Consider the following 10,854-nt stretch of genomic DNA (forward strand, 5'->3'; position numbering starts at 1 on the left):
AATATAAAATTTGTTCCGAAATTTACAAATATTGCATTTCCTGTCGTGGTGATAATTAATTTTCAAACAGTGAGAGTATCAAATCTCATAATTCAGAAATAACAGGAAAACGGTGGATTGAAAAATAATTTTAATTTTTTTGGCTTCTTTTTAGAAAATGATGAGTCTTAATTTTTATTTCAAAATGCTTTGGATTCTTTGAAAAATATCTTGGCATAAAATACAGCAAAGACATACAATATAGCATATATGCGAAAATTTTTTTAAAAACCCAGTTTTCCTGATATCTTCTTAACCAACAAAGAGATCCTCTTTTTTGCTCAAAAAGTGTTCTTCTGAAATACGTTTTAAAAGTGAAAATTTTTACAATTAGAGATTTAAAACATTGGATTATATTACTGTCTTTTCTATTTTACAATTCACAGAAATCTGATTGTATAGGGATCTTTGCATTTTTCATGGCTCTAAGAGCAATACGGGCGATGTATTATTCAAAACTAATTACTCTTTTGAGACGATACAATGTCTAATGTTACAAGGGAAAAAGAATCGATACTTATTCAGTGTTAGCTTATAATTTTATAGCCAAAATGGTGCTTCTTTACAAATATTAATAACAAATTGTCCGCATGGATCAATTCTGACCACTTTAAGCAGTCATAAGACTTTTTTTACATGCAACTTTAGATATTTCTCTTGTCTTTTTACCGTTTTTTGAGGAGTATTTTGGTTTTCGGCTCCAATTAGCACTTCTGCGGTTTAATGGTATTTTGAATTTTCATGGCCAAAACAATACGTTATTCAATCTCCGCGAATTGTTGAGATCTCACAACTTGCAGTAAAAATTGTAAAAAAAAATTGAATCTGCTAATTGTTTTCTTTTGCTGTTCCTCGGTTTTCTCCTACACGTGTTATTTTTCTTGTATTGAATATCCTTTATTGAACTAAATATCAAACGGTCTGCTGAGAGTAAGGGCTCGGAGTCAAAACTAAAACTCCATTTTTTTCGAAACTGAATTTTAAAGTGGAATTGCTTGGGTCAGATAAATGGCCGGAGCCTAAATCAAGCCTTACCTCAAGTCGGTGACAGAGCCTTCATGCTTTTCTAAGATATATGATGCAATCATTTTTCAATTTTCTGATGTCTAATTGTAGTAATTTTGATCACGTTTGGGGCGTGAAATTTATTGTGACTGCTTTTGAAGCAGAGTGAGAAAATGATGTCCAAAAAAACCGTGCTAAAAATTTATCGTGATTAGTTACTTTTGCCATGCCAAAATGCAAAAATATTGTCATGCCTAACAAAATTTTGTCTACTTCTTTAATCTTGAGTTTTTTGCAATCGGTTTTTGAAGATCGTTCCTAGGTAATTCGAAGTATAAAGGTTGGTTTTCATTGTTAGCAATCGATTTCGAAAACAAACATAACCGACTAACGTCGGGCAAATTGCTCTCAAACCACTGGCGAGCAGTTGGCTTCGTCAGTAGCTAGCCACGGTTTAGTGAGGCCACCTTTAGCTTGATTCGACTCTGCAAATTTTAGTTTTTAGCCTTGTTAGTGAATAAGTAAAAAAACTGATATTTTAAAAATTTGCAAAAAAATGCAAAATTTTAAAAACTTCCAGATTTCGCATTAAAACATTTAAAATTATTTTTTGTCTTTGGATTATGTCAATTAACCCATCTGCAAGACTTGAAAAGATTCTTGGGCCAGTAATGATCGTTAAACTCAGAAAAGGACAAAAAAATCAAAAATTTTGAAAACAATCGCAAATTTTAACAAATCTTGCTCAAATTCAAGATATTAAAATCTTCAGAAAACCATTTCAATGTCTCAAGAGACTATCCAGTATCACTAATTCAAGCTTTAAATAGTTTCACTGGCTCATAAAGATCCGTAAACTTGAAACATGATAATAATTTTCCGAAAAAATGGAAAAAAAATTATCAAAAAATTGCTAAAGCTGAATTCATTAAAATATTGATAACCAAATCATTAGCTCTACAAACTATGCAGCATTTTGTTATCAAACATTGGAGGAGTTCTCTAGGACCATGGCGCCGGAAAAATGATAAAAAATTCAAAAAGATTCAAAAAAACTTAAAATTGCGAATATTTTTTAAAAATTTCTGATAAAAAAATCTTGAGAAACATTCCATTACATCTAGAAGCTATGCAGTAAAATATAATAAAACGCTAGAGATGGTTATGTGGCTCTTGAGGCTGAGGAACCTAAAAAATGACAACTTCAGAAAACTTGAAAAAAAAACTGCAAGTTGCCTAAAGAAACTGCTAAAAATTGTGGTAGTAAAAGTTGAAAACTAATTCAAGGCCAAAAAACATTTTCCAGTAAATTATTATCAAATCCTAACGGAGATTTTTTGTTCGGCTAAAAAACCTGAATAATGACAAATGTAAAAAAATGCAAGTTTTGTAAAAAAAAAAATGCTAGAATTCGTGTTGTTGAAACCATGAAGAACATTTCATGACGTTCAGAAATTATACAGTAACCTATCGCCAAACCCTAGAGGCGGCTCCTTCTTGGCTCTTGAGGCTGGAAAACCTAAAAACCAACAAAAATTTTCCTAAATCTTGAAAAAAATGCAAGTTTTGTCAAAAAAATTGCTAAAATTTGTCATATTAAAAAATCGAAAGCTATTTCATGGCAAATAAAAACTTTTCAGTTACTTATTATCCTAACCTGAAAGACGTTTTCTGGCCCCTGCGTCTGAAAAGACGTAAAAACCAAAAAATAACAAATTGAAAAATTTGCACGTTTTGTCAAAAAAGTGTAAAATTCGTGATGTTAAAATGTTAAAACCATTCAACTACCAATAGAAACTATGCAGTTAGCTTTTTTAAAACACTAGAGGAGGCTCCTTGACTCCTAGGGCCGAAATTAGTATAAAATTGTATAAAATTGCGTGTTTTTAGTATAAAATTAGTATAAAATTGCGTGTTTTTAGCGATCGGTTGTTCGTCAGTAGCCACAGTGGGGTGGGGGGCTGATGGAGAGAAAGGGGGGTTGGTAGCAGTGGGGTGGGGGGGGGGGGCAACAGCGCGGTGAGGGGGTGGAGGCAATAGTGGGGGGGGGGTCAACAGTGGGGGAAGTCTTCAACCTCTAAGAACCGCCATTCACACCATAAGTACCTAAGTATAAGTCTCCAAAACAGTTTGAGCTGAAACAGAACTGAAAGGCTCTAGGAGCACTTAATGCCGATGGGCGCTACCTGTTTATCCCGTTTTTGAGGACGAAAATCAAAAGCCTCAGACGAAAATTGGTCAAGCGAAAAATCGCATAAAAAAGACCGACAGGACTAATATAATTGCTACTAACTTCGTTTGAGAGCAATTAATAAATTTAGATCATAAATCACTATTAGGTCATTCGGTTTTCTGATAGTGTTTCATTCAAATCGCTGTTTTATTTCTTCGATGCTAGTTACCAATTAAGTTTTGATGATAATCCCACCACAAAAAACTTCGAAAACAATACAATTTTCTAGAACATTCAGAAATTTTCCATTTTTCTGTTTCATAAGGCTTTTAGAGAGCAAGAAAATCTTTTCTCCGTGTTTATGTTGCTCACAAATTTCAAAAATTTTCCTGAGTCTTCAATTTTTGTGAAATATTTCTTTTCCATTCAAATTCGATTCCTGATGTGGTTACTGTTTGTTGCGCATTTAGGAAAAGAACAAGCTTCTTAATAACTTGGTTCCTTAGTGATTCAAGTCTCAAGCTTTGATTTTTCAGAAACTGAGCACGTTAACATTTTTATAAAGCCGCGACTTTACGAAAATATCTCAATTCTTGTATTCCATTTGTGTCTATGATGCGGCCTATTTTAAAATCATAAGGAGTATTTTTGTTAGTATTTTTGGCTCCGTAAGAAGTCATCCCTAGTTGACTCCAGTAAGCAATAGTTTAATTTTTAGTTTGAACCAAACGAGAAGAAGCTGAGTATAACATTAAATATCTACAATCCAACTCCACATGCGCTTCAAGGTCTTCTTAGAGCTGACTGATATTGAAAACAAAATCTGTGTACAAATTTTACTGAATCGCCCTTCACAGAGTGAAATTGTCTCCTTAAAACAGTTTCGGTGAATCGCATTCTTAGAGCCCCGTTTTTGAGGACAAAAAGCTAAAAGGTTCAGACGAAAAATCGGATTCAAAAGATACTAAAAAAGACCCAGGACTAATATATTTGCTACAAACTTTGTTTGAGAAGAATTAATAACAACGTGAAGAGCCAATATCGATCGGGAAATTGTACAAAAAAGAAACTAGAGACTACAAAACTCAATTCTGCACAATAATCAAGGCTATTCAAATAACTCAAACAGAAACAATAAATAAAAGCATTTTTGTTTTAGAAGGGGTTAAATTGATGCTGCTGAGTGTAAAACTGTTTAACTTTTTCCACCCAAACAGCCCAATAGGCATTACAATCTTTCCCTAAAACAACATGAGCGTCAGGTGGACTTTCGTCATGTTGATACAAATACACCAACGCAAATCCGTCCAATGGCTTATCGAACATTCTAGAATAATTGATAGCACCCAAATACGCAACTCCCTGCAATAGCTCAGATAAATGACAGTCATTTATTCCTAATCGTCTTCTATTCGGGTTGTCTGGAATTTTCCAATCGGCTACAAGTCGCAAGCCGGAAACCTCCATTACGCAATCGATTTTTTCCCCTATAGCCTAATAAGGAATGAGCTACCGGATGTTCACAGTGGCTTATTTCAGTAATGTTTGTATTTATTTGCTTAAATTGACTCAGGACATTTTTCTGTCGCTGTTCCAAGCTGCCTACGTCACCGGTTTCAAATTCATTTTCAACACAAGCTTTGATCAGTGCATGACAAGTTGATGAAAAAGATTTCATATCTTCTGAGTAATCGTAGAATTCTTTTTCGCCTCCCAACTCAATAATTTTTCTCTTCTTCCATTTTTCCAAACTTGCAACTTCCTGAGGGCTCCTCGTTTGACTCAGGATTGTAGTTACAGCCGAAGGTTTTCCGGGTGATACTTCAAAGGGGACTGTTTCATTTTCTTTTGATGAAAAGAGCCATATATAATTGATGTTCTGACATTTTTATAATGATAAACATAAAGTAGACTTTACAAAATATTCAAGGAAACAAAATTTTCAATTTTCATCCCTTCTGGGACAAAATACCTAGAATTGAAAATTCTCACGTTGAAATTATAACAACAGTCGGATCTATTCTGTTTCGGCCTCCAGTGTTTTTTAGGCCCCCCCCCCCCCCCCCCCCCCAGTTACAAATTATATGTTGTTATATAGCACATTACTATGTAAAAAATAGCATGTGCGCCTGTGGGGGCGTAAAAAATATAAGCCCACTAAACTGGGGGGGGGGGGGGGGGCAAAACAGAATAGATCCCAACAATAGTTAGTCATTTTAATTGCAATGGTTACTTTAACCTGCCACTAGCACTAGGTAATGCCAAATATTACAATACAGATTCATAATGAGCATTACTTTAATTGGATTTTCACCGTATTATTTGCAACCCCTAAGCGCACGTGCTATTTTTTTTATTTTTTAACATAGTAACGTGCTATATAACAACATATAATTTGTAACTGGGGGGTCAAAAAAACACTGTGGGGGCGAAACAGAATAGATCCGATTTTCTGTAATAGCGCACGTATTCGGCAACTGGGGGATGAAAAACAGTTTCTTTTATGACAAAGAAGAAGCAGATAACGGAAACAGGTCCCTTTAAATAATTCATTAGTGTTTTGTTTTGATCTCGATCTGATATTTGAAGTTTTGGGACTGGAATCTGGTTCCGGGGGTGACAAGGGGAACTGTTTGATGACTTTTGCAACTTCGGGTGCTTTTGGGAGTGTCCAGGCGCATCTTCGACAAAGAGTAGAGACAATCTCAACTGACAACATTCAAGCTGAATCTGAAATACACGAAAGACATTCTGAATTGAATGTTTTAGAATTTTTTGTGTCTATAATACGATCTACAAAAAGGTATAGCGCATATTAAATAATCTCTGATTCAAGTCTTAAATTTAATTGTATCATGGCTATTAGTTGGGTATTAAACCATCTATTTGATTTGTTTCTTTAGCTCAAAAAGAGTTCGCATCATGACCGAATGAATCGCTGAGTATATTGGAGAAAATATTCTCCTCCTGTTCACACCATTTTTCACTACTAGTTGTCAAACTGCTAAAACCAACCCGTCTTCGATCAATCTTTGCGGTATGCACACGAATAGAGATAAAAATATCTAGGAACTAAAGAATTAAAAGCAAGTCAGAGAAAATTCAACACTGATTGTTCGAACTTGACATAATTTGATTGCACAAATCACGATTTGCTCAGCTACATTGTTTCATTGGATATATTAAATTAATGCTTTTCGGCTCTTTAAAGTTTCCAGCAATTTGGTAAGCAAAAATTGAACTACTCATTTTTCGCGGTGTCAATCATTTTTCATTAGTTGTTACCAAGGTCGTCGCTCATTCGTTCGAGAAATTTTGCCTAACAAAACATCAATGAACTATTCTCGAAAAATTAGTTATTTTGGCATTTTTCTCTTGTACGAGTACGGTGACTCTATTTTTGCTTCTTTATTTGCTCCGGCTTTCCACCTCAAAAAAAAACTAATTTCAAATCATTTTCCCGGAACTTGATACCTGGATGAGGTAATCTGAAACATTTGCAGAAAAGAAGTTGCTCCTTCTCGGGTAAATTAGGTGAAAAAAATGTGGGAAACACAGAGCTTACGAGTGTTCTTGAGAAGCTACAGGCTGCACGTGACTTGATGCAAATTTTGATTGACTCTTCAAAAAAGAAAAAAACGCTGATCAATATTAATTTTCGAAGTAAAAAAAATACGGTTACCTTAAATTATCAGATTTCAACTAGCATACCCAACTAATACTAGCTAAAAGTGTGAATTCAACAAAAATTTGATTAAAATAGAAAGTGACAATTTTTGCGGCAAAACTTTTCATGGGTTGAATCTTTCACTGTTTGATTTTACTCTGAGACAATGCGGCTCGGTAATGAGCAATCGCACATAAAGTTCCGACCCCGCTCATCCACAATTTTGGCAGAATTGTCTACCAAATGAGGAACAGATAGAAAACCCCAAATTCAAGAATTTTTCAAAAAAAATGGTGTATGAACAAAAAGATAGCCTCCAAAGCAAATAACTCAGTGGAGTAAAAAATGATGCACTAGATTCGTGAGATATTCCAATATTAAAAAAGCGAGTCAAGACGAACAGCAAAATCAAACAACAACAACAACAACAACAACAAACATTAATTACATCAAAAAATTACATCCGTTTTAAAAAACAAAACTTAATAACAAAGTCAAAATAGCGTCCGATAAAACTGAAACTAAACGAAATAACTTATAATTCACCAGAAAAGATATGGGACCAGTCCATAATGAGGCTTGGTAACAATTAGACAATAAAGAACAAAAACACAAAACACAGAAATCTATTAAAATATCCCATAGGTTTACAATTACCAGTGTTTCTTGATATGGGAGTTGAGAACTATCGGTATTCAATTTTAAAGTGGTTACAAAAAGAACAACAAATAGACAACAAACAAAAAATCAGTTAAACTTTGCCAGAAAACGCTTTTGACGCCGTAAAGCCATATTTGGCCGTCAAAATATGTTCAATTAGACCTTCCTTCTCAAACACCGATAATGTATTATGTGGCATCTCATTAACAAAACCAGGTAACAAGCAGAGAAAAAAGAAAAAAGGCAAAATTAGTTAATACTTATTTCTTTTTCGAAAATAAATTATTTCCAGAGACATGAGAGCCATTAATTACAAAACCAAATAATAAGGTTCGTCTACTCTTCCAAAGGAAGTCAGTGAGACCTGCAATTACCCAAAATATATCTTACGTCGACAAAAAGAACGTAAAATATTACAAAAATCAAAAATTAATTACCTTTTTTTATGAAAAACCCGTGTCGAAGCCAGTAGTCATAACAAATTCTTTAAAAACATTATGTTTTGTGACACCAATCCATTTGACACCTTCTCTTGATGAAAAAATTGTCACAATTGGACTGTAATTAACGAGACTCGGTAACAAACAGACAATAAAAAAATGGCGAAGTTAAAAAGTGTTTTTTATTTTTGAAAACAATTGTTTTTAAGGTCATGAATGCCGTCAGCTATTTGCTTATATCAGAATATCGGCCCATCTTTTCTTCCAAGAAAAGCCAATGAAACAGGGTCATTGTACAGAAAATTTCATACGACTTAAAAGACAAAGTAAAAACGACAGTTAAGGACAAAATTTAAAAAACCCAATCAAATTCTTCGAGAAAGTATTGTTGAAGCCGTTAAAACCAGAGTCTATAGCCTTGAGGTTTTTGATAATATCGATTTTGCCTTATATGTAACGCCATTAATGTGATTGATGAAGTGTCAATAACGTGAGAAATTGACAAAACTAGGAAACTTGAAAAATGGGCAAATAGCTGAAAACAGAAAAATGTGAAATCTAGTAGTATCTCAGCTAGAAAAACATCATTAAGGTGTAAATTAAAATAAAGATTGAAATTGAGTTCAGTAGAAAGAAAAAACATCCGTTCATTGCTGACACTAGGCTAAAAGTTGACCAAATTAATTGAAAAATGGAGGCAAATTTCAAAAAGCCATTATTTATTTAAAAATCAAATATTTTTAAAAGTCAAAACAACCGTAAGCTTTCAAGTAAAAAACTAGATACAATAATTTGGAGCTAATTAGGAAATGAATTGAACCTATCATTAGTGACATGTTCTGTTTTGACATGTTCTGTTTTTAATTAATATATAAAAAAGATAGAGTTTTTTTTATAAAAAAGACAGACTGATTCCAATCCGAATTATTTTTGAATTGTAACAGTCCAAGATTGGTCCAAAACTAGCTCTGCTGATTCTGTTCGTTCATTAAAAACACTTATCTTTTCGAATGTTACAGATATAGATATTTTGTTAGTGAAAAAATCAAAAATAAATGCAGCGTTTTTGATAATCAACGAGTAAAGTTAGCAAAAGACCGCAAAGTTTTAATTACGGAGCACCTGCAACGGCAATTGAAGTAGACTTAGCCTCCTTCTGAGTCTACAAAGACTGTGTTAAAAGTGTTTGGGTGTGTACTTCATGCAAATTGAATCAAAATGAACTAAAGAAACGTTCGTGCTCTGTTTGATGAAAAAGTTTGAATTTTGAAATTTTTAGCCAGAATTTTTGACAAAAAACTTAAATAAAAATTGCCGACAATACCTTTTTGTCTTTAAAAATAAAATCAACAACACTTTCTTTAAAACAATTCAAAAAATTTTAGCAATATTAACGAAATTTTTATGATACAAGCTTTTTAATGATACCAGTCTCAACTCTACGATGAATATATCGATCGGCCAAAATTGTCTCAACAAAAAAAAACCCATTTGAGTATATAGTTCCTCCCCCCCTCAAGAGGGGTCGGAACAATCATTATTTGGGCTGGAAGATGGTTCTACCAATTTGAGGATCTGCCAAGGCCAAACAATGAAATTTACTTGTTCTTCTATGATTTTTCAAACTTAATTTGTTTCAACAAAAATATGAACAGTTCCTTCTTTTTCAAATAATTTCAATGTGATAAAAACTTCCTCATCCAAATTATTGTCATCATTCTGTTTCAGGTTAACAACTAAGATGCTTTGTAGCTAAAATTTTGGGCATTTCCAACTGCCTTTTCAAAACTGTTCACGGTTTCGATCGTTTCGAGATTTTCCTCATTTTTTCCTCTATTGTTTTCATTCAATTTAATGCGGTTATAAAAATCTGAGAAAATATTACAACGTAATTTGGGCTCATACGCTAAAATATGTTATCAAATACTTTCTGGCTCTTCAACTTCAATATGTTACCTTTGTCTTTTTCCTGACAAAATTAAATTTTGTGGGAATTGAACTGATTTCATCAACTAAAAACTCGAACTCTATGTTACCAAAATTGAAAAATGGTCATAAAAACTTTGGCTAAATTTCAACGTTTCCTAATTGTATATTTCCTTTATTATAATACAATATCAGTGTTTGTCCTTTTAATTAATGGGGATCAAATTTTTCAAAAAAAAAAAGTACTGAATATTTTTCTGTTTTCAATCACGTCAATGCTGAAATTTTTTTTTACGTTATATTTCAACGTCTTCATCAAGTATTGTAATTTACAATGGCAAGGCAATGAAAGGTTGTTAATTCTCCGTTCTTTTTTTCAATTCTGTTAATTTCAAATTATTCCCATTCGGTTCTCCTGAAATTCGTGTTTTCCTCGGTCCTCTCCTTTTTAAAATAAAATATGAAAAACAATATTGGAGACCAGTTTATTTAGAATTTCTACCACATGCTTTGATAGGCTACTAGGGAAATTGCGATGCTTCGAGTCTCTTCTGGAACACTGCCAGTTGCGTTTTCATTGCAAGTTGATTTTATCACCCTTAACTTACCACACTTAATAAGTTGACTTCTACCCACACAAAGTTTAATTGAAGACACAGGGTTAGTCTAACTGAAAGTCAGATGAGCAGAGCTTTATCATTTCAATAGAGATTTTGAATTTCAATGTCCATTTTTTGTATTATGATTATTCTGTACAATGTTTTTGTTCTAAAGGATTGTTAGCTTTTTGCTGTACCTTTCGGTTATCACTTTGTCATACTGATAAAACACGAGCTCGCAAAGTTGAGGGTGGTTTTTTTCTTTACATCAAAATTACTATTCACGGATCAAGTTGAACATCAATTCGAAGCAGATACGGCGGACATATGATTTTGTAAAACCTC

General features: G+C 33.3%; 2 protein-coding genes across 2 annotated transcripts in view; both read right to left on the minus strand.

Moving 5' to 3' along the window:
* LOC142334567 (N-acetyl-D-glucosamine kinase-like) overlaps positions 1-10,854 on the minus strand; it is a 144,666-nt gene that overhangs the window by 45,429 nt on the left and 88,383 nt on the right. The gene's annotated exons all lie outside the window — the stretch shown is intronic.
* On the minus strand, positions 4,365-5,967 carry LOC142344503 (mitochondrial genome maintenance exonuclease 1-like). The gene is given in 3 exon segments (XM_075396204.1): positions 4,365-4,699; positions 4,701-5,096; positions 5,932-5,967. Coding segments are annotated over 3 exon segments (759 nt in total). The 3' UTR covers positions 4,365-4,372.

The sequence above is a fragment of the Convolutriloba macropyga genome, chromosome 1, assembly GCF_964194025.1.
Source record: "Convolutriloba macropyga chromosome 1, txConMacr16.3, whole genome shotgun sequence".
Lineage (NCBI taxonomy): Eukaryota > Metazoa > Xenacoelomorpha > Acoela > Convolutidae > Convolutriloba > Convolutriloba macropyga.